Source organism: Heloderma suspectum, chromosome 1 (assembly GCF_057233095.1).
Source record: "Heloderma suspectum isolate Gila_16-S chromosome 1, 16-S_ref, whole genome shotgun sequence".
NCBI classification, from domain to species: Eukaryota; Metazoa; Chordata; class Lepidosauria; order Squamata; family Helodermatidae; genus Heloderma; species Heloderma suspectum.
In genome coordinates this window covers 18,376,160-18,400,074 of record NC_139458.1, presented here as the reverse complement: position 1 = coordinate 18,400,074, position 23,915 = coordinate 18,376,160, and the positions used below count along the sequence as shown (strand labels likewise).

Sequence of the window (23,915 nt, the reverse complement as noted above, 5' to 3'; positions counted from 1 at the left end):
GACCATGCAGCCCACAACTCCTGGGTCCAGCAAAGGCCAGCCAGTTTTTCTAGGAAACTTCACAAGCAGAGCAAGGTAGCAGTAGCCATCCTTTACTGCTTGTCCCCAGCATCCGGTTCTCAGAGCTAGACTGACTCTGAGCAGGTCGATTCCACGTTTAGCGACCAAAGCTAACCACCATGTGGGTGGAATTTTTTCAGGAAAACTTTCCAGTGCTTTATTTATTTTACCGTGGATTTTTTTCCATTTCTAAGTTCATTAGCAATGATGAATGGATGACAATTGCACATACAATACTGGGCAAGTGTGGCCGTTTCAAAGTTGTAGATGAGTGTTTGTCATCAAATCATGCACAGTTTTTCAGGTTGCAAAAATGTATTCGTGTCTTAACAGTATTCAGTACCTTTGTTTGTTTTCTGAAATTTAATCACAGGTCAGAATTAAGATTGCCGGGAGAATTATCAACAACCTCAGATACGCAGATGATACCACCCTAATGGCAGGAAGCGAAGAGGATCTAAAGAGCCTCTTGTTGAGGGTGAAAGTGGAGAGTGCAAAAGCTGGTTTGAAACTCAACATTAAAAAAACGAAGATCATGGCATCTGGCCCCATCACTTCCTGGCATATGGAAGGGGAAGAAATGGAAGCAGTGACAGTTTTTATTTTCATGGGCTCCAAGATCACCACAGACGGTGACTGTAGCCATGAAATTAAAAGATGCTTGCTCCTTGGGAAGAAAGCTATGGCAAACCTAGACAGCATAGTAAGAAGCAGAGACATCCCCTTGCCAACAAAGATTCGTATAATCAGAGCTATGGTTTTCCCAGTAGTAACGTATGGCTGTGAGAGCTGGACTATAAGGAAGGCTAAGCGCCAAAGAATTGATGCTTTCGAACTGTGGTAAGGGAGAAGACTCCATGGTCCATGGGGTCACGAAGAGTCGGATACGACTTAACGACTGAACAACAACAACAAGGGAAGTACATGCTATTCTCTAATAACAAAATCTAGCTAATATAACATTTAAATCACATTAAGGGTGCAATGCTATGCATGTTTCGACAAAAAAAAAGTCCTACAGCTCCTGGCATGCCCCAGCCAGCATGGCTGGCTGGGGCATGCTGGGACTTGTAGGGGTTTTTTCTGTCTAAACATGCATAGCATTGCACCCTAAGTGTACTTGAATTTCTTCCTCAAAAATTTCAGGTCAAATACTTGCGGTGTATTGGGACAAAAAAGTGACATGGATTAGTTTTTAAACCTTTGTTGTTTACTAAATACAAGTAAAATAAACCTGCTAAAATAGATCCCTCTCTAGGGCATCAGAACAGAATTTTTTCTGATTCAAAATTCCTTCTGCAAATTAACCAAATCCAAGATTTCCCAGAAAACCCGCATCACCTCTGATCACTATCCATCAGCCTCTCCTTCACAAATTTATCCAACCTCCTTTTAACACCATTTATAGGCCAGCAGCTGTCACAACAATCAGGGGCAATGAATTCTGTAGGCTAATTAAGCATTGCATGAAGAATGGGGATGGTTCCAGGACTGAGTGGAGGTTGAGGGGGTAGAACAGGAAACAATTGGTGGGATTCAATAGCAGCGGGCGGAAAGGGTCAGGAATGCAAACTGAGAGTGTGCCCTAGAATGGCGCATTCTTGCTCTGAGCAAGATCCAGTCCAGCTGGCACATACCTGACCCAAAACAGTGTCACCCTTGGCTTGGTGGGCCTGTGACAGGCCTCGTGGCCTTGGCAAGTGCCCAACCTTGTCAACCACTGATACCAGTCTGGATGAAGAAGCAACCAGCAAATATGCTGTCTGGAACCCGTAAAGATATGCTTGCATATGCCTCTCAAGATGAACTCATGTTGCATCTCATCATTTACAACCTGTTACACCAATATTTCTCAAACTTTTAATACCTGCATGGGATTTACTTTTTATAAACTTCCCTTTTTCATTATAGAACACAATACACAAGGAAATATTCTACATATACAAACTATAGTACAGCCTTCCCAAACTGGCGCCTTCCAGATGTGCTAGACAACAATTCCCAGCATCCCCCAGCCAGCCAAGTCCAACACATCTGGAGAGCCCCAGGTTGGGGAAGCCTGTACTATAGCACAGCCACACATTAGACACGTTAGGGAATCCCAGTGCATCCTCATTGTGTCCTATTATCTCTATCCGTCTATTAGCAGAGAAAAAGAGTGAGGGGAGAGAAAAATTAATGCTGCACAGGACATAGAAAGGTACGTTATTTATCTTTTATGTATTAAAATGTTTATATCTTGCCTTTCTTTAAAACTAAAAAAGTTCACCCATTTAAAATCCAAATGCACATTAAAACCATGTACGAACCAAAACTCTAATGCAAAATGGAAACAGAAACTAATAAGGAAGCAGTACTGTGTTAAGCACCTAAGGATGCAATCCTGTCCATGTTTGGACAGGAAAGGCCTACAATTCCTAGCCTGCCCCAGCCAGCATGGCTGGCTGGAGGGATGCTGGAAGTTGTAGTCCTTTTTTCTGTCTAAACATGCGTAGGATTGTGCCCTAACACAGTCTTCCCCAGCCTGGTGCCTTCCATATGTTTTGGACTACACCTCCCATCAACCCCAGCTACCATGGTCAATGCTCAGGGATGATGGGAGATGTAGTCCAAAACATCCAGAGGGCGCCAGGCTGGGGAAGGCTCATCTAATCTAAGGGTTTTCTTTAGTTCCTCTTGTGCCATACTAGCATGTCCCAGCAAACATTTTGAGAATCATTATGCCAGCCTTTCCCAACCTAGTTCTCTCCAGATGTGTTGGGAGTGCAGCTGCCAGCATTCTGCAGTCCAACACATCTGGAGGGCACCAGGCTGGGGAACATGGCATTATGCCATGTTAAGTAGTTCATTAATAAGAGTGGCAATCTTATGCTGGTTTACTCGGACATATGTCCCATTACATTCAGTGAGGCTTTGTTGTTGTTGTTGTTCAGTCGTGTCCGACTCTTCGTGACCCCATGGACCATAGCACGCCAGGCCTTCCTGTCCTCCGCTTTCTCCCGGAGTGTGCTCAAGTTCATATTCATCGCATCAGTGATACTATCTAGCCATCTCATCCTCTGCCGTCCCCTTCTCCTTTTGCCTTCAGTCTTTCCCAGCATCAGGGTCTTTTCCAGAGAGTTTTCTCTTCGCATTAGGTGGCCAAAATATTTGAGCTTCAGCTTCAGGATCTGTCCTTCCAATGAGCACTCAGGGTTGATTTCCTTTAGGATGGACTGATTTGACCTCCTTGCAGTCCAGGGGACTCGTAAGAGTCTTCTCCAGCACCACAGTTCGAAAGCATCAATTCTTCGGCGCTCAGCCTTCCTTATAGTCCAGCTCTCACAGCCATACATTACTACTGGGAAATCAGTGAGGCTTACTTCCTAGTAAACATGGTTAGAATCACATCCCAAAGACATTTGAAGGGGACCTCCCCTATCCCCTCCATAAAACTTCTCCTTGGAAGTAGAACCTATGAGTAAGCTTAAGCTTTCATATTTTATATTGTCTTATGCTGTGCTTTGTGGTTTTAATTTTTGTGAACCGCTCAGAGAGCTTCAGCTATTGGGCGGTATAGAAATGAAATGAATGAATGAATAAATAAATAAATGACTATTGCTGGATATTCTGGCGCTAGCTGGAATGCCTGAAGCATTGATTGGACATGTGCAAACTCCACAAGTCTAGGAGTATTTCCAGATCTAAATACAGCACTCAGAGCAGACACACCACTGCATTTCTGGCAAACAAAGGGTGACAGGATTTGTCCCACAAAAGCCTCTAAGCCTCTGACCTAAACATCCAAAATTAGTGTAAATACAGTCTCCTTTTTTTTATTAAATAGACTAATAGCCACCTGAACTTCAGCATTACATGCTTGGTAATCCTCACTAGTATTTTAAATAATTCCCAAGCCTGTGAAGCATGCAAGGAAGGGTTCTGAAAAGATTCTACTTCTCCCCCGACCCCACCCCTCAAGCTTGCAAAATCGATTTAAATTCCCAAGCTTTTAGGCTCCCATCTTTTAAGCTCCCTGCTCTATTATTACCCACAGCAACTGATCCAAAGTGATGCATAAAATCAAAGCAAACAATTGCAGATCACGTAAGGAAAGACAGCGAACATCCAATGTTTCAAAGAAAACTGGTTTCGACGTTTGCTTCACTGAATGGGACAGGTATGATAATGCCAAATGAAAAAGTGCATGAATCTACTCTGTCACCTACTTATATCATTTAATACATTTAGGGCACAATCCTATGCGTGTTTAGAGAGAGAAAAGTCCTAACACTCCCAGCATTCCCCAGCCAGCCATGCATGAGTAGGACTGTGCCCTTAGACACTGTCCTTCTTCCAAAGAACTCTGTTGTTCACCCCAAAGCTTTGTTTTGTGAGATAATTGAGGCTGAGTAATGGCAGCTAGCCCAGGGTGACACAATGGGCTGGTTCGGATGTAATGCCAAACCATAGTTAAGCATTACAAGAAAGACTCCGTGAGGCTCGCGGGCCTGGCGCAACATACCTTGCCAGCACCACACCCACCACTGGCTGCCACCCATTTGGCCATTTGCTCAGCTGGCCACCTGTCCAGCCACTCACTCACTCCTGCCTGCCCAGCCACTCCCACCTTGCACCCCTTACGAGCTGTGGGGCTCCTGCGAGAGGCCGGCCGAACTCTCGGGAGAAGTCGGCAACTCCAAGTCCCCACACCCACTGTAAGATGAAGAAGAGGCAGCGCACAGGTTGCTCTAGAGAGCCCTGCCAGTTGCTCTCTTGCTGCGGCAAATGCCACAGCAGGGGAGCGGCTGGCGGGGCTCTTCAGAGCACCTGCTGGAGAAGAAAGGGAGGTGGCAGCAGGCTTCCTGGTGGAGGTGGGAAGAGAGTGGTGAAATTTGCAGCTCTTCCCGCTTCGTCGCCTGATGCGGGTGCGTGAGCCCACGTAATGACAGAGCTGGCTCTGCAGGCTCAGGTTTGCATGCTCGCGCCCTCCTCCTCGGGCACAGCTTGGAAACCTCTGCTTTCATTTTAGATTAACCACAGCTTGCAGCACAACACTTCCCAACACAGTTCCCTTTTCTATAAGCAAAGGCAACCATCCAGCTTAACCTGACTGGGAGAAGCTCTCCAGGGTCTCAGACAGAGGTATTTCCCCATCAGCTGCTACCTGATCCATTTTCTCTGAAGACGCCAGGAATTGAACCTGGGGCCTTCTGCATGCAAAGCAGACACTCAGCCACTGGTGCTCTACCACAAAGTCTGCACACTGCCACCCCACAGTCTGCCTCACCCACACCCTACTCCATCACTGCATGCGATCTCTGTGCCTCCAAACGCCACATGGAACAGCACGCGTATTGCTCTTGCATCCGAACCACCTCTCAAAATCCTTCTGCCAGCCTCTAAGCTCTCATCTTTGTATTCATCACCCAATGCACCATGCAGTGCCTTCAGCAACATAATGGCCCTTCTGCTCTTTGGCCTTAAGTCATTCCTAGTTAACTGTTTTGACTTGCCAGCACCCCACCCATCACAGATGTGTTCCAACTAACGGAATCAGCAAAGAGCTTCCACTATCCACTGAACATACATCTGCCCAGTTCACAATTCAAGGGAAACTGAGTTAGAAATCTGAAGGATGCTATCTTGTATCAGAGCAGTCTATTCGCTACCTAGCCCAGTATTGTCTCCTCTGAGTGGCAGTAGGTCTCAGGAAGTTGGCCTGTCCCATCATGTGTTCACCAATGCTTTTAAGTGGAGATGCCAGCGATTGAACCTTCTGCATGGAAAACAGTGGCCACTCAGTCATTCGTTCCTCCCAACAGAAACAACACAATTGCCCTGGGGTGATAATCTAGGCATTGCAGGAACGGCTAAAAAGTAGATTGCCTACTTTGAATCTTGAGACCAAAAAAACTTTGATAAAACAAATCACCTCATTCACAGGCTGCAACTGCTGGGGCGCCATTTTTATATTTTGGGGTGGCACAAATAGATGTGTTTGCCCCACTTAATCAGTGATGAGTTGGTGTGGCTAAAAGACTGAGCTATGAATCAGGAAGACCCTGTTTCGAATCTCACCTCTGCCAAGATTTCAAGTTGGCCTTTGGCAAGCCTCTCTCTTACTGTCTCTCTCAGAGCATAAGAACATAAGAAGAGCCATGCTGGATCAGACCAAGGGTCCATCTAGTCCAGCATTCTGTTCACACAGTGGCCAATGGGAAACCCACAGGCAGGACATGATTGCAACACCACCCTCCTGCCCGTGTTCCCTAGCAACCAGTGTACATATGCATCCTGCCTTTGATACTGGAGGTAGCATAGAGCCATCAGGACTAGTAGCCATTGATAGCCTTCTCCTCCAGGAATTTGTCTAGCCCCCTTTTAAAGCCATCCAAATTGGTGGCCATCACTATGTCTTGTAGTAGTGAATTCCATAGATTAACTCATCCTCAGTCCTCCCATCTGCAAAATGGGGGATAATAATACTGACTTATCTTACAGGGCTGCTGTAAGAATTACAACAAGATAATGCATGCAAAGTACTCTGAATGCTTGAAAGCACTATAAAAATTTTATTATTATTATTTTTATTATTATTATTATTATTATTATTTTCTTATCAGTGGTGGTGACTGCACTCCCTGCTTCTACTGGGCCCCATTTTTCTTCGATGCTTCCTTCCTACAATACACTTGCGTCGCTTCCTGCCCTCACTCTGATTGGGCTTCATAATAATGCCATGTAGCCAATGAGATTTGGCACCATGATGACATTTGGTGATGTCATGGCAGCAACGGTCCCTGCTTTCACTCAGTCATCCTGTGGACAGGAAGCACTGAAGAAAAATGGTTCCCAGCAGCAACAGAAATCCCAATCACTGCCGCCACCAGCACCACATAAAGAGGCAGCAGCAAAAAGGTGAGTTGGGGAGCAGTTTCACAATGCCTCCACCCATGCCTTTTCACACCCCCATTTTGAGCCAGAAAACGTTGTCCGAGGAACTTTCAACTCAGCCTTAAGTCAGTTTACAATGCCGTAATGTTCTGAGAGGTGGTATAAATGGTGAAAGATCTGAGTTGTAAGGTCAGGAATCTCACCTGACCAAGCCTTCCCCAACTACAACTCCCATCATCCCCAGCCAGTGTGGCCTGGCTGCAACTGATAGGACTTGTAGCCCACCACATCTGAAGGGCACCAGGTTGGTTAAGCCTGGTTTAAGACATGAGCTTACTAAGGTGCCTCAGGCAAACGCCTATTCAGTTAGTCTCGCTATTATTATCTCCTTCTGCAATATAGGAATAATAATAATAATAAGTCCTTTGAGCACTCCAATGTGTTTTATATAAGGTGATGATGATGGTTATATTTGAAGAATTGCCATCATTCAGAGAGGAAACCAAGTCAGACTGAATTATAAAGACACGGGTATTTTACCTGGAGCATTAGTTCACAGTCTTCTCGACCAACAAATATCATCTCCCGAGGGAGCCGGTGGCGAATGCCCGCACTGCTCACCAGGAACCACGACGTCACACTCATTTTGGCTTTTGGCACTTCAACTTTTCACCATCCTGAATGAGAGAAAGAGAAAGCTTCTGAAAAGTTCTATATAAGACTGTGAATGAAAGCAATATAAGCAGGGCCGGCCCTACCATTAGGCAGAGTGAGGCAGTTGCCTCAGGTGGCAGATGTTAGGAGGCAGCAACACAGTGCTAGAGGAGAGAGCTGTGGCCTACACAGCCTGCCTTCAGGTGTGGTGGGAGATGTTGTCCCATTTCCAGTATTAAAGATTCAACTGCCTGTCCAGTTGGCTTCTGTACATAGAATGGGAAGAGGGACCATCTTGTCATTCACCTCAGGCAGCAACATGCGTTGGGCCGGCCCTGAATATAAGCCATGTCAACTGATACCAACATATGAAGCTGCCTTATTCCAAGTCAGACTATTGGTCCATTTAACTTAGTATTGTCAACACCAGCTGGCTGAGGGATTATGGGACTTGTAGCCCAGTGCAACTGGAGGGCACCAAGGTGGGGAAGGCTAGTCTACACTGACTGGCAGTGGCCGTCCAGGGCTTCAGAAGACAGAGGTCTTTCCCAGCCCAACCTGGTGATGCCAGGGATTGAACCTGGGACCTTCTCAATTGCAAAGGATATGCTCTACCACTGGGCTAAGGGCCCTCCCAACTGATAGCCCAACACGTGTATAAAAGGGAAACAGACAATATAGTTACCTAAACCCCATCAGGATGACAAGCAAAGCTTGATGTGAGCCAAAGCTCACCAAAAACCAGGCCTGGAAAATGCTTTTGATGCAAGGTGACTTTCTGTCCAGCACAAAGCACTAAAGAACTTCGGCACAAAAGTGGATGGGGCCTAGCAGGAGAAGGGGAAGCAATCTCTTCGGAGATACACAGACACATTGACTACTCACAGAGACACAGAGACAGCAGGGCTGGTCATACTGTGGTCTTAACAAACCAGTCCCCAGATTCTATGCCAAAAAAGACACCTCTGGGATAGATTAGAGAAGAGTCGTCTCCTACCCTGGTTACTGTCTGCAACTCACCTGGAAGGCCCGCCTCATTCTTTAAGAAATACGTTATTCTTGAGCGATGTTTAAGGTTTTGACTTGTTTAAATTGGTCTGCTCCTGTGCCTTTAACAGCAGCCTGACACACAGACATTTAACGAGTGCTGCTTTTCCCATCTCTTCCTTCCTAACTGAAGGGGTGTCGACAACCTGCCGCCCTCCAGATGTTTTGGACTACAAATCCCATAATCCCCAACCATTGCCATTCTGGCTGAGACTGATGGGAGTCATAGTTCAAAACATCTAGAGAGTACCAGCTTGCCTGCCCCCAACTGCTGGAGAGATCTGGGCTGAAATCTCCATTCAGTCATGGAGTTCATTAGGGGATCCGCACTGACCACCGTCTGTTACCCTAAACTACTGACAGGGTTATTGCTAAGCCCAAAAAATGGGGTGGAGGAGAAAGACCACATATATTGCTTTGATCAACTTGGGGCAAGGAGTTCAGGGCTGAAAAATGCAATAATTTATGTATTTCTTTATTTTAAGAATGCATAAACCACACCACACCTTCATCCCAAAATGGATTTTGGGGCTGTATATATAAAAATACAAAATCAGTGCAATGTTAAAACAGCATAGAACTTTTAAGCATCAATACAATAAAATGGAAAGGAATCAAAACTATTCACCCAGAAATTAATAAAATACACGTTTGTGTCCTGGGCTACTGTGAAAAGAAAAGAAAAAGAGGAAAAGCTGGCTACTCAGTTACATTTCACCTTCCTAGTTTTTATAAATCCCAATATGGGTGGGCAGGAAATTAACATATCAAGGAAATTAACAAATCAAACAAGGAAAGCCACCTCACCACAAGAGCCGACAGAAAGAAAGTCTTCCCATATGGAAGATTTCACTTGTAAATCCTCTCCCTTCGCACCTCAAATAATTCACGCCCGCAACTTCATACCATGCTATATTTGATGACTGAAATAAGTACAGCTTGCTTGCGAGCCACCCAGCTATAGCTCTTTTAAAAGGTGCTGTACCAATTCGCTAGCATTGGGTTGAATCCAGATACAGGCAACTGGACTGACAGAATGCACTGCCCCCTTCCCCCAAGAAAATACTACACAGAGGGTCATGGGAACCTGCTGAATGGAGTAGGCTGCAGTTTTGAGTGGGAGATGGGGAAGGACAGGATCCTCGAAAATTTGGTGGAGGCACATACCATAGCAGAGCTCCACTCACGGAAGGTGCCTCTGCCAATTTTCAGGTATTCCCCGCCCCCATCCAGATTCCCTCCATCCCGCAGCCTACCCCATTCATCAGAGTCCCCTGACCCTCTGTGTAGCATTTTCAGGGGACTGGAGAAACTGCCATGGGAAGGAGGGGATGGGGAAATTTGCTTCCACCAGCGCAACTGCACAAGCCTAAATGTGACTGCAATCCGTGGGCAGCATCCAGTTCAACACTACCGCTAAAGTAAATTGTGCTGCACTAGCGTAAACAACCTCTAGGCAACACCAATAGCATTTGCTGGCATTACTGTTTTCCCCAGAAAACCCATTGCGCCAGCAAACAGCACTGGCATTGCACTAGCAGTCACTTACACTAGCGGTCACTTACACTAGCGCAACATAATTCCTGTTAGCAGTAGCATCAAATTGGGTACACGAGTGACAGAACTGCTGGGGCCTGTGCTGTGGCATATGGATTTTTGTTTCAATCCAGTTCTGAAGCTTATCTTTACCTATTTAAAATTGTGCTCCACCTTTCCTAAAAATAGTCCAAGGCAGCTCACAACATATAATAAAAACAGTAACAATAATACAATGCAATTAACAGTTTTTAAAAAAAAAAGTAAATAAAAACAGTATAAATGGATTTATACTGAGAACCAGTGTGGTGTAGTAGCTAGAGTGTTGGACCAGGAAGCGGGAGATCCGGGTTCTAGTCCCCGCTCGGCCATGGAAGCTCACTGGGTGACTTTGGGCCAGTCACAGACTCTCAGCCCAACCCACCTCACAGGGTTGTTGTTGTGAGGATAAAATGGAGGAGGAGGAGGCCTATGTATGCCGCCTTGGGTTCCTTAAGGAGGAAAAAGGATGGGATATAAATGTAATTAATTAATACAGTGCAATAAAAGCATCTTCCAAAAAAGCAGCAGCAAAAATAACTATCGGTAGTACCTATCCAGCTAGTACAATATTGGCTCTCTGACTTGGCAAACAGGTAGCTTAAATTTCCTAACACATGCTGAATTTTGAACAATCCAGCATTCCCATGTGTTCAAAAAAAGGGGGGGGAGGTAACTTGCAACTGATGATGACCTCACAGCTTTAAAGAGATATCTGTACCACAAATGTTAAGTAGGCAAATCTACATTTCAATGCTACAAAAAAACCGGATGGTGTTTCCATGGAAATCATCTCTATTATCTCTCCCACAAATGTAGCACAGTGAAGGAGGCAATAACCAATCGGACCAACAAACAAACCAAGTCATTGTACCTGCTTAATAGGGGGAGTGTGAGAATATGGTACACATGTAAAGATACTGTTCCATCCAGACACATGGGTGAGCCTTGAGCACAAAGAATTAACACCATAACATCTCAGGAAGTTTGTAGTATTACAGATGGGGCTTGCAATCCTAAACACACTTATACGGGAGTAAGTCCCACTGAAATCTGAGACCCTGACCTCTAGGTAAACGTGTTTAGGATTGCACTGTAAGACATTTAGCTGTAGACCAGGAAGCCACTGATTCAAATCTGCTGTGAGCATCTAATGAGCAAAACTAGACATGTGCCCGCCGAAGTGTTTAGCACTATTTGCCAATGTCCTCACATCACAGCAACTCCATGTTTCCAGCCTCATCAGCTACTGTTGACGCATGGAAATATGGAACTCTGTGATGTCAAGATACAGGTAAGTTCCACTAGATGTTACTGGGGGAAGGGAGGGGGAGATAAACACCTGGCTGCCATCTTTGTTTAGCATAAGGTCTACTTTGCCTCCAGGTGGCCTGCGGCAAGGTACCATTCTTTCTGCCTCAGCTCCCACCACACCCACAATCTGCAATATGCAGTAGACAACGCTGAGCTACCTTACAGGGCTGCTGCAAGGATGACCAAGATAACAGATGTGAAATGAGAATGCTCACGAAGTGCTATATAAAAGTTAAGCATAATTAAATGCAGGCCTCACTCTTTCCTCAATGTAATGTAAGAATAGCTGTGCTGGATCAGACCAAGGGCCCATCTACTCCAGCATTCTGTTCACACAGTGGCCAACCAGCTGCCTGTAGGAAGCCCACAAGCAGGACATGAGGGCAACAGCACCCTTGTGCCCATGTTCCCCAGCAACTGGTTATGTCGGCATACTGCCTCCAATACTGGAAGTAGCAGATAGCCATCATGAGCCTTTGACCTGGTTCACACAACATGACAAGCCAGAGCATGGGTTGAGTGTGGGTTGTCATTGAACTGTGGGTTGTTGTTGAATCACGGGTTGTGCTGTGTGAACTCAGCCCAACGAACAAACATGGTTTGCTAACCACAAACAACCATTTGTTCATGGGTTGTCAACTGTGAGTTGTTCATTTTTAACAAGCCATGGTTTGTTAGTGTGACTGGGTTCACACAACGCAACAACCCATGATTTAACAACAACCCATGGTTCAATGACAACCCACAGTCAACCTGTACTCTGGCATGTCATGTTGTGCGAATTCAGCCTTTGACACTGCATTTCCCTCCTCCCCTCCCCTTTTCTTCCTCTTCCTCCTCTTCTAATGCATGCAATGAGCTGCAGGGACATGTTGGCATCTGTTGCTAGGAGGAAGGGAATAAACATGCCGGGCAAGCTTCTATTGGCCCAGAACACAGACACCAGTCAGAGCAGTAATTGAAGCTTGCAGCTCTTTTTTTTTCTTTTTTGCTCCGATTTGGCAGCTGTATCTTTAATCAGCTCTCTCTAACCCTCGGCAGCGGATTCAGCCACAACTAATGCTTATTATGGACATTTCCCCAGAAGGAAGGGAAGGTTTAAAGGAAAACACATTGGCGGGCACACAGCTCAAGGCCACCATAATCCCATCTGGATTTTTTTGTTTATTTTTTGCAGGCTTTAAAAAAGAAGGAGGAGAAGAGAAGAGGTGGGATGTGCTAAATGAAGCACATGATGAGGAAAGCATCACAATAGAGGGGCAGGGAAGAGCCAGAACAAAAAGGAGGAAAAAAAACTATGCCCAAGGATGGTTCTATGGTGTGGCGGCCAGTAGATGCCAGTTCAACTAGCTGGGCCAGGCAATCCCTCCCAGATCTGCCATTATAAGGCAGCTGCCAGTAGTTCCCCACCACACCCAGGGAAGCAGGGTGAGGGGAAAACCGAAGCCACGCCGCCAGCCAAAATCAAGGTGTGACAAGAAAGCCGCCAGACAGACAGATAAATCTGGGTTTCTTTCACCAAGCATTTGGTGGGTGGGCAGACAGGGGTAGGGAACTGAGGTGGGGGTTGGGGGGGGGAGAGTGAGATGGAGTGCCTTCAATCCTCCAGAGGAAAGACAACTAGACTGGAAGACAGACCTGAATCTCTTTGTTTAGAACAGAGATTGGGGCAGCCGCCACAGCTGCAAGGGTAGGAATGGAGGGTCACATCCAATGTTTAGTCTAACTTAGGTCCCATTCGTTACAATGGGTCTACTCTAAGCAGGACTAATACTGGATGCCACCCAAAGCTATAGGGGAGTTTGATTTCCTGAAAAGCCAGGTGGGGGGACCAAACAAATATACATGGTTATTTTGAGTGGCAGTGGAAAGATAGCAAGGAGCAGAACCTGGAAGGAGGCTGGAGAGAGAGAGAGAGAGAGAGAGAGAGAGAGAGAGAGAACAGGAAATCTTCCATCCCCTTGATCCACTGCCAAAACCCCAGCTAAAAACCAGCTGCTGCTGCTTCTCTCTCTCTCTCTCCCTTCTTTTTGTTTCACTTACTCCTCTCTCTTCATGGAGACATAATGGGAATCTTCTACCTGCCACCTTGCGAGTGCCCATCCCACCCCCTCTCCCCCCACAACTGCACCCCGGCCACCACGGCGCTACCCCCGGATTGTCACCAAGGGCTCCGCACCCAGGTCAGAGAGGGATGAAAGCCCGCACCACCTCCTCTCTTTCGCATCGCGTTCCCCTACCTGGCCTGGCTCAAATCGTTGCACCGGCCGCAGCCGTCTCCCCACGACACCTCCTTCCCCCGCCCCACACTTCCGGAACCCCCTCTTCCTCTTACCCACAACGGCATCCCTTTGCTTCATGCCCCCTGCCGCCCACCCAAAATGCGGCGGCGGCGGCCCCCTCCCCGGCGTTCTGCGCGGGACCCGGCCGATGTCTTCACCCCGGCCAGCCGAAGCACAAAACATCCCCCAAGCGCGCCGACTCTCCCCTCCCCAGCCCCGATCCTGCAGCGGCAGGGCCGGCGCACCCTCCTCTCCTCCGCAGGCGGGCCGGGCATCGCCACGCGGCCAGGTGCTGCCTTGGCTGGCGGAGGAGGCCGCGGGCCAGACAGCCAGAAGGCGCCATCAGCGGCTCCCCGCCCCGCCTGCGGCGCGCGCTCGAGCTCCCTCCGGCCCCGCGCCCGCCAGGTGGGCTCCCCGGGGCCTGTCCGCAGCCTCACCCTGCCCGCGGCGGCGGCTCCGGCTCCCGCCCTCCAGCGCGGCGCCAGGTGCCCGGCCCGAGCCCCGCGGCGCGGCGGCGCAGGATCCCTCGTCGCCCCCCCGGCCAGGCGCGGCTCTCACGCCCGGGCAGGCATCTCCCGCTGGCCGCGCTCCTTCGCTTCCTCTCGCTCGCCGCCCGGGCAGGACGAGCGCAGCGCCGCCGCCTGCCCCGACTTGCACAGCAGGTTCCAGACGTCGAGAGGCGGCTCTTGGCGGCCCTCCCCTCCCGGCCCGGCCCGGCCCGGCCCTTCCCTTCCCTCTCTCGGCTCCAGCAGCGGGGAAGCCGCCAGGTTAGATCAGGTGACGGGCGACGCGGGTTAAGCCCTGCGCGCGCGGCGGCATCGCGCGCCCCGGTGCGCGCCGCGAGCTCCGCAGCAGCGCGCCGGCGGAGGCGGCTCCGCGCGCTCTCCCTCCCCCGGTCCCCCGCCTGGCGAGGAGCTCGGTCGCGAGGGCACAGCGCTCGCGGCTGCGACACCCGGGGGCGGGATCGGCGAGCAGGAGCGCGCCGCGATGCTTCTTCAGAAGCAAAAGCGGGGGACGCGGGGGGAGGCCTGTCGGAGGCGCAAGGCGGCGGCGGGGGGGGGGGTTGGAGGGGGGGGTTTGGAGGGGCTGCCATTTCCCACGCAACCGGCTAGTCCCTGCGATCGCCTTGGCCCGGGGCCAGAACCCGGAAGAAGCCCAGCCTGAGCAGTGCAGAGGAGAAAATTCCAGCAGATCCGCTTTGTGCCATGCGGTGGCTGCAGCACGGGCAAGGCCGCTGCCGCATCAAGAATGTACCCGTGTCATAGGAGCCTTACACCGAGTCAGAAACCTTGGCCCATCTAACCCAGTATCGTCGACACTGACTGGCAGCAGCTCCCAGGGTTGCAGGCAGGAGTTTTTCCAGCCTTACCCGGAGATGCCGAGGATTGAACCTGAGACCTGCGTGCAAAGCGGGTGCCAAGCCCTCCCGTGGCATTCCCTTTCAAAACTCTACCCTCACCCCTGCAAATGCAGGAACTCTGCCACTACAGCATCCCTGAGAGGTGGCCATCCAGCCTCGCCTTAAACGCCTCTAATGAGGGAGAGGCCACACTTCGGAGGCAGTTGGTTGAACAGCTTCTTCCACCCAGAAGTTCCTCCTAAAGTTTAGTCAAAATCCCCAATTTTAATTTATTAATTTTTATCCTGCTCCTCAGCCAAAAAAGGCGCCCGGAGCGGCTTACAATCAATGAACAAAGAAGACAGTCCCTGCCCACAGGCTTGCAATCTAAAAATGACCCTTTCTTGTAATTTGAACCCATTGATTCAGGTTGAGCAAGAGAAAACAAATTTGCTCCATCATCTATGTGACAGTCCTTCGAGTATTTGAAGGTGGCTATCATATCGCCTCTTAATCAAGTCTTCCCCAGGTAAAACATAACCCACTCCTTCAACCTTTCTTCAGAGGACTTGGTCTACCAACCCCTGACTTTGTTGCCCTCCTCTGGACGTGGTCCAGCTTGTCAACATCCTTCTTAAACTGTGGTTCCTAGAACTGGGCACAAGTACTCATAGGAAGCTGCCTTGTACTGAGTCAGAGCACTGGTCTATCTTGCCCAGTTTTGTCGACACTGACTGGCAGCAACGGCTCTCCAGGGTTTCAGGCAGGATTCTTTCCAGCCCTACCTGGAGATGCCGGGGATCGAACCTGGGACCTTCCGCATGCAAAGCAGGTGCTCTACCACAGAGCTACAGACTCAGGATTATGCTAGTGTGGTGTAAAAGTAAATGCTGAAGCGCAAGCACTCACTATGGCAGTCACGCCGTGAAGGAGAGTCCAAAAATTCAGGCTGCTGCGTTGATCCATATGAACTAGCCAGATCTTGCTGTTTTCATCTCCACCAAGAGCAGGTCTTTTTGTAAAGGAAATGGATCTTAATTGCCCATTCACTACCACCACCCCAAAATACTTTGCATCACACCAGAGAAGGATATATTGTAAATGGGGAAAATCCATTCCCCCACCCCCACGTACTATGAGGATAAGCTCAGAGGGAACAGGGAATTCCAAGCCAGATGGCATCCCTTCTCTCCCTGCTCGTAAAGAAGTGCTGGAACTGTGTCCCTGCAAGCCCTGCCTCCAGGACACCACTGGCAGTTGCCCTGCCTCAAAAGATGAAGTTTTGCAGGGGGGCAGCGGGGCGGGTGTCCAAACGACATCACCATTTCTAACCCGTGTTTTCCCACCGTTTCTTCCATCTTCCTTCCTTCCGCAAAGAGCGCTTCCAGATGGAAGGCTTGTAGCGCTACCAACGAGATGGCGTGGCGTAGCTGTTTTGACTTTTTCTCCACCGTGGGTTTCCTGCAGCAAGACAAAAAGGTGGACGACGCAATGGGAAAGCAAGGGCTACACATGCAAGACGACAACGTCTACACCGCCAGTAAAATTTCCTGAACAAGGCAGGGTGATGGTGCGATAAAAGCGTCATCTAGAAGCATCCCAAAAGTCCACTGAAGTTGCAGTCCTCTGCATGTTTAGACAGAAAAAAAGTCCTACAAATGGCTGGGGAATGCTGGGAGTCATAGGACTTTTTTCTGTCTGAACATGTATAAGATTGCACCTTAAGGAGGAAAAATGGAATATTTATTTATTTTATTTATTACATTTATATCCCTCCTTTTTCCCTCCTTAAGGAACCTAAGGTGGCATATATAATCGTCCACCTCCTCCTCCATTTTATCCTCACAACAGCAACCCTGTGAGGTGGGTTGGGCTGAGAGTGTGACTGGCCCAAAGTCACCCAGTGAGCTTCCATGTCCGAGTGGGGACTAGAACCCAAATCTCCCAACTCCCAGTCCAACACTCTAGCCGCTGATAGTGCTAGGAGCTGTACGTCTAGAAGCACCTTTTATATTATCTATCATTCTGTTTTGGTGTTATTTCCCTGCTGTTATTTTCACTGAAAACAAACACTGGATTTTCTGTAATACCACAATGGCCTAAGTAAACACATTTTCTCAGACGCACAGTTTATGGGATGGGCATAAACCTGCCTCCCCCCCACTGCCCCAGTGTTCCCAATTTCTGGGTGGAGTTGGGGTTGCCCTTCACCCAATCCAGTCTTATTTTGTCCCATAGAACTCAAATCTAGCAACGGAGAAATTGCTCACTGCTTACCTGCATAGCCACACCCTGTTCAACTGTATTGCCTCCCCTGGATCTGATTTTTTCTTTCCTAGAGTATGACAAAAAGATGTGAGCCAGGAACTGTCTGGTGACTGAAGGTCAAACTGCATATTACATTAAGCACTCTGACACACACACTTAACCCTGGACACGTCTTTTTTGCAAGAAAAGCAGCCATGTGGGGCCCTGATCTGGATCAGGGCCACAGTACGCAGGGAAGAGAGGTTTAACTCTTTCCCACTGAAAGTCCCCCTCCCTTCTCGCTGCTCTTTGCCCTGAAGCCTCCGTTTGCAGTAAATAGCAGTTTGGGGGCAAATAGCAATCCGGGAGTGAATTTTGGCTGCAAACCGGGACAGGAAAGAAACCCCTCCTTCCTGTGCATTGTAGTCCCAATCCAGGTTGGGCCCCAGCATGCCTTCTTTTTCTTGACAAAGAAAGTGACCACAATTTAGCGCTCTTCCAAATACATATATATGGATTTTTACATTGTATTTGTTTTACATTGTTTGGTATCGTTTTTATCTTGTATACCGCCTTGAGAGGGCTCTAGCCTTAACGGCGGCCCCAAAATAATTTTCAATAAAGAAATAAATAGCAAGCACGCTCGGCATAACATGTAGGTTGACCCTGCAAGACCCCTGTGGGATCTAGGAGCTGCAATTATTATGCCATAAGGCAGACACAGTGGCTTTCCAAATCGCTGTGCATGTTTGGGCGACTGGGCTGGTGGGGGTTTGAGGGGAGAGCAAATGCATGTATTATTTATAAACTTTTGCAGAACAAATACCTAACTGCATGTCTTCACAGGTAATAAGGTGCCCAACATTCCTGAACAACAATAAGGGAGTTGTTCATGAATGGCACCAATTTTTATGTGCACTTCACAGGCATTGTAGGGTTGCCAGATTTTGAAAATAAGATGCACTACAGAACTCTGTTCCACATAACATCTTTGCTGCTGTTCCATTGTAAATGGGAACCAAGGTTATTGTCAGCAAGGGCTGGATGTGCCCGATCTCGTCTGATCTCGGAAGCTAAGCAGGGTCAGCCCTGGTTGGTACTTGGATGGGAGACCGCCTGGGAATCAGGCTTCCTGCATTGAGCAGGGGATTGGACTCAATGCTCTTGTAGGCCCCTTCCAACCCTATGATTCTAGGATTTCTGTGAATGAGCTGTAGCTTAGCAGTAGAGCACGTCTCTGCTTGCAGAAGATCGTAGGAACGTAGGAAGCTGCCTTCTGCTGAGTCAGGCCATGGGTCCATCTAGCTCAATGTTGCCTACACTGACTGGTAGCAGCTCTGCACAGTTTCAGGCAGGATCCTTTCCTAGCCAGGGATTGAACCTAGGACTTTTTGCATGCAGTCCTCACCATTTCCAGTTAAAAGGATCTGAGCACGATTGGGAAAGATTGCTGCTTGAGACCATTAAAAGACATTGCTAGTTCAGGCAGGCAGTAGTGGGCTGGATGAACTAATATGGGGGTGTCGAACCTCTTCCAGCCCAAGGGCCACATTCAGTTTTGGAGAAGCTCTCGGGGGCCACATTCCAGTGGTGGGTGGGGCTGAAGGTAAAAGGGAGTGGCATGAAAGGGGTGGTACCAAAATGCCAACGTATTTTAACTTCAGTGGTTTTTAAATTGGCTTGGGGCCAGGTTATCTAGAGGATCACCTCCTCCCATATATGCCTGCCTGGAACAGAAGATCATCCTCAGCAGTCCTTCTCCATGAGGCCCTGCCAAAGGAAGCAAGGCAGGTGGCTACCTGGAAGAGGGCCTTTTCTGCTGTGGCACCCCAGCTGTGGAATGAGCTTCCTACAGGGATTCACCTGGCACCTACATTGTACTCCTTCCTGCACCAGGTGAAGACCTTTTTATTCTCCCAGTATTTTACCAGTTTAGTTTCCTAGTCTTTTAGCTCTGGTGTTTTAAATCAGTATTTTAAATTTCTGCATTGATGCTAGGTTTTATTCTGGTTGTACTGTTATATTGTGGTTTAAACATTCCCTATTTTATATTGTTTTATGCTGCACTCTGTGGCTTTAATTTTGGTGAACTGCCCAGAGAGCTTTGGCTATTGGGTGATATAGAAATAAACAAATAAATAAATCAATCATGTTCTTAATTGGTTTTAATTGTGTTTTAATGTATTTGCTTACTGTTGTTTTTATCAGGGATTGTAAGCTGCCTTGAGTGCCTTTTTTGGTAGAAAAGTAGGATACAAATCAAATCAATCAACTGAAACCTTAGGAGAGGCATTTCAACCTTTTAAAGAAGCTTTTCGTGTGTGTTTGCACAGGAGGTGTTGGGCGGGCGGGCGGGCGGGCGGGCGGGCGGGGGGGGGGTAGAGTTTGAGCCACTGCTGCCATTAACAGAAAATATCACAGCAGCGTCTTGAAATGTACTGCAGTGTTGGTGGATTTTTTCCACTTGGAAGTTAGATGGTCCTTCTGGAAATGGTTGTCTGCATCATCCTTCCCAGTGCTAAGGAGGAGTTCAGCACACATCAGATGCAGATGTGGGGTACAATCTGAGGTAAGACATTTGGATGGCTCTGCTCCTAGATCTGCAAGTGATGGCTGTAGCCAGGGCATGTTAAAGCTGCAATCATAATGCACACTTTCCTGGGGCTATGTCCCATTAAACACAGTGGGGCTTACTTCTGGGTAAACATGCATAGGAGCGCACTGTGCACTGTCTCTCTATGTTACTCTTAAAGCTGGAAAATCCCTTTCAAGGTCTGCACCTAGCAATCCTGCTTTAATCTAGAGTAGGGGTGGGAAACCTTTTTTCTTTCTGCCACCCCTTCTCTCTCACTTTTCTCTCTCCCTTTCTGCCACACCAACTCTCACCCCCTTCCCTTTCTCTCTCTCTCTTTCTGCCACCACTTCCCTCTCTCTCTCTCTCTCTCTGCCATTCCTTCTCTCACTCTTTCTCACTCTGCCACCCCTTCTCTCTCTCTCTGTCTCTCTGCCATCCCCTTCTCTCTCGCTCTTTCTGCCACCTTTTCTCCTTCTCCTCTTTTCCAGCCTACTCAGCAGGCTTGCCAGGGAAGGGACAGATCCCTCTTGCCAGAGGTCTGAACTGATCGCTTGCAGAAGGCTCTTGAAATTAGGCGGAGGGTGCATGCAGTCTTAGGGGCCAGAGATGGCCCACCCCTGTTCTAAAGCAGAGGTGGGCAGACTTCAAGCTTGTGGGATCTACGTTGTTTTTCTTAGATCCCCAGGGTTCACCAACCAGAGCCAGGTGCAAAATAGTGCCCAAGGGGTGGGGGAAGAGGAGCTAGATCCAAAATGTCAGTGAAGGTGGAGCCAATTAACTATTGCAGCCTTCCCCAACCTGGTGCCCTCCAGATGTGTTGGACATAGCAGGCTGGGGGATTCTGGGAGTTGTAGTCTAACACATCTGGAAGGTACCAGGTTGGGGGAGGCTGATTTAGTGGAATTCATGAGAAGACTGGAATATACAAAGCCATACCTGCGTTGCTATAGATCAGGGATTCTAACACCACTCCAAAATTGGCTAGCAGAGCTGCACAAAGACCTGATCAAAGGCAGCCTTTACAGATGAGAAGTACTGAGGCTGGGAAACAAATCACTGACACATGGCAGGGAATCCTTTTTAGTTTTTATTGGCATTTTTATTTGCTATTGTTGAACTACTGGAATAAAAAGGCCTTGCTAATCTCCTGCAAACCACCCAGAGATCTATCAGTAAATCCCAATCTTCTTTCTCCCCAACCCTGAACAAATAGCTACTATGGCAGCCTTTCTTGGAACCTGGGCTTACCTGTTAGTTTACCTGTGAACATTAGGGGTTATCATCAACTTTGTTGTTGTTCAGTCGTTAAGTCGTGTCGACTCTTCATGACCCCATGGACCATAGCACGCCAGGCCTTCCTGTCCTCCGCTCTCTCCCGGAGCGTGCTCAAGTTCATATTCATTGCATCGGTGATGCTATCTAGCCATCTCATCCTCTGCCGTCCCCTTCTCCTTTTGCCTTCAGTCTTTCCCAGTATCAGGGTCTTTTCCAGTGACTTTTCTCTTCGCATTTGGTGGCCAAAATATTTGAGCTTCAGCTTCAGTATCTGTCCTTCCAATGAGCACTCAGGGTTGATTTCCTTGAGGATGGACTGATTTGACCTCCTTGCAGTCCAGGGGACTTGTAAGAGTCTTCTCCAAGCAGCACAGTTCAACAGCATCAATTCTTCGGCACTCAGCCTTCCTTATAGTCCAGCTCTCACAGCCATACATTGCTACTGGGAAAACCATAGCTTTGATTAGATGGACCTTTGTCAGCAAGGTGATGTCTCTGCTTCTTACTGTGCTGACTAGGTTTGCCATAGCTTTCCTCCCAAGGAGCAAGCGTCTTTTAATTTCATGGCTACAGTCTCTGTAAACGGTGATCTTGGAGCCCAAGAAAATAAAATCTGTCACTGCTTCCATTTCTTCCCCTTCTATATGCCAGAAGTGATGGGGCCAGATGCCATGATCTTCGTTTTTTTAATGTTGAGTTTCAAACCAGCTTTTGCACTCTCCACTTTCACCCTCAACGAGAGGCTCTTTAGATCCTCTTCGCTTCCTGCCATTAGGGTGGTATCGTCTGCGCATCTGAGGTTGTTGATAATTCTCCCAGCAATCTTAATTCCGACCTGTGATTCATCCAACCCGGCGTTTCTCATGATGTACTCTGCATATAAGTTAAATAAGCAGGGTGACAATATGCAGCCTTGTTGTACTTCTTTCCCAATTTTGAAGCAATCGGTTGTTCCATGCCTGTTCTTACTGTTGCTTCTTGACCTTTGTACAGGTTTCTCAGGAGACAGGTAAGGTGGTCTGGTACTCCCATCTCTTTAAGAATTTGCCACAGTTTGTTGTGATCCACACAATCACAGGCTTTAGCGTAGTCAATGAAGCAGAAATAGACGTTTTTCTGGAATTCTCTTGCTTTCTCCATGATCCAGCAAATGTTGGCGATTTGATCTCTAGTTCCTCTGCCTCTTCGAAACCCAGCTTGTACTTCCGGTAGTTCTCGGTTCACATACTGCTGGAGCCTAGCTTGTAGGATTTTGAGCATAACCTTGCTGGCATGTGAAATGAGTGCAATTGTACGGTAGTTTGAACACTCTTTGGCATTGCCCTTCTTTGGAATTGGAATGTAAACTGACCTTTTCCAGTCTTGTGGCCACTATTGAGTGTTCCACATTTGTTGGCATATTGAGTACAGCACTTTAACAGCATCATCTTTTAGGATTTTAAATAGCTCAGCTGGAAGACTGTCATCTCCGCTAGCTTTGTTGTTAGTAATGCTTGCTAAGGCCCACTTGACTTCACTCTCTAGGATGTCCGGCTCAAGTTCAGGGACCGCACTATCATGGCTATCAGGGACATTAAGATCTTTCCTGTATAGTTCTTCTGTGTATTCTTTCCACCTCCTCTTAATCTCATCTGCTTCTGTTAGGTCCCTGCCTTCTTTGTCCTTTATCATGCCCGTCTTTGCACAAAATGTTCCCTTGATAGCTCCGATTTTCTTGCACAAAATGTTCCCTTGATAGCTCCGAATTTCTACCATCAACTTACTATTTCCCTAATGCTGTTAAGGTGACTGAGTAAGAAATACTTTGTTACTGAGATGACTTGTAAATGTTGTTCAGTCGTTAAGTCGTGTCCGACTCTTTGTGACCCCATGGACCATAGCACGCCAGGCCTTCCTGTCCTCCGCTCTCTTCCGGAGTGTGCTCATGTTCATGACTTGTAAATAGCCCAGAACAATCGACTCATGGGAGCTATTTGTTAGAAGATGGTCTTTTGGTACCTGGAGATCTCTCTTGAGTGCATGGGGGAAGTAGCTTCCTCCAAGCTAAGGGGAGGGGGCAGATGCGGGAAAAAACAGCTATTTTGTAATAGTTACAAAAAAAATAGTTATTTTTGGAAGAGACAGAAGCAGAGAGAAAGAATTATGAGCTGGGAAGCCAATGTGAGGAAGAGGATCTGTTGTCTTGTAAAACTGCCCACTGTTTGCCCATAGGCATGCTGTATGACTGCTTCTAGTTTAATAAATAAAGCAAATATCACCAACATTCCATGAGCCTCCAGCAAGTGCTTCTCTTCTCCAAAGGAAGCCAAACCTAGGTTGGGCTGCCCAGGCTTGGATGCAATAATGCTGTGAATATTTGTCCCTAGCATCAGAACTGCCAGACTACCAGTGGGCTCCCATATCTAGGGAGGGCTGGAGGAGATGGGATATGAGCTGAGGTAAGAGTTGAGAAAGTGCCTCCGAATCCAGCTTCTTCAGGGTCCAGGTCGGGCAAGGCTGCTTTACATCAGAGGTGCACGACTGAACGACTGAACAACAACAATGCGTAAACCTAACAGTGGCCACCTTAATGTATTTATCATTTATTATATTTTATATCATTTATATCCCGCCTTTTCCCTGGCATATAGAAGGGGAAGAAATGGAAGCAGTGACAGATTTTATTCCCAAT

The 23,915-nt window shown here is 47.8% G+C and overlaps 1 protein-coding gene and 1 long non-coding RNA gene across 2 annotated transcripts in view; one reads left to right on the top strand and one right to left on the bottom strand.

The window, feature by feature from the left end:
• CEP170B (centrosomal protein 170B) overlaps positions 1-14,456 on the bottom strand; it is a 116,525-nt gene extending 102,069 nt beyond the window's left edge. Inside the window, exons 1-2 of the mRNA XM_084837478.1 lie at positions 14,246-14,456; positions 7,477-7,613 (exon numbers count right to left, since the gene is read on the bottom strand). Of these exons, the coding sequence (XP_084693604.1) occupies positions 7,477-7,581 (105 nt within the window). The 5' untranslated portion in view covers positions 7,582-7,613; positions 14,246-14,456. The remainder of the gene's footprint in view (positions 1-7,476; positions 7,614-14,245) is intronic.
• A 1,120-nt stretch (positions 14,457-15,576) lies between these two features.
• Positions 15,577-19,551, top strand: LOC146356974 (uncharacterized). The gene is made up of 3 exons (XR_014788187.1): positions 15,577-15,676; positions 16,525-16,626; positions 19,085-19,551. It is a non-coding gene; the product is annotated as an uncharacterized LOC146356974 (long non-coding RNA).
• Positions 19,552-23,915: the final 4,364 nt, after the last annotated feature.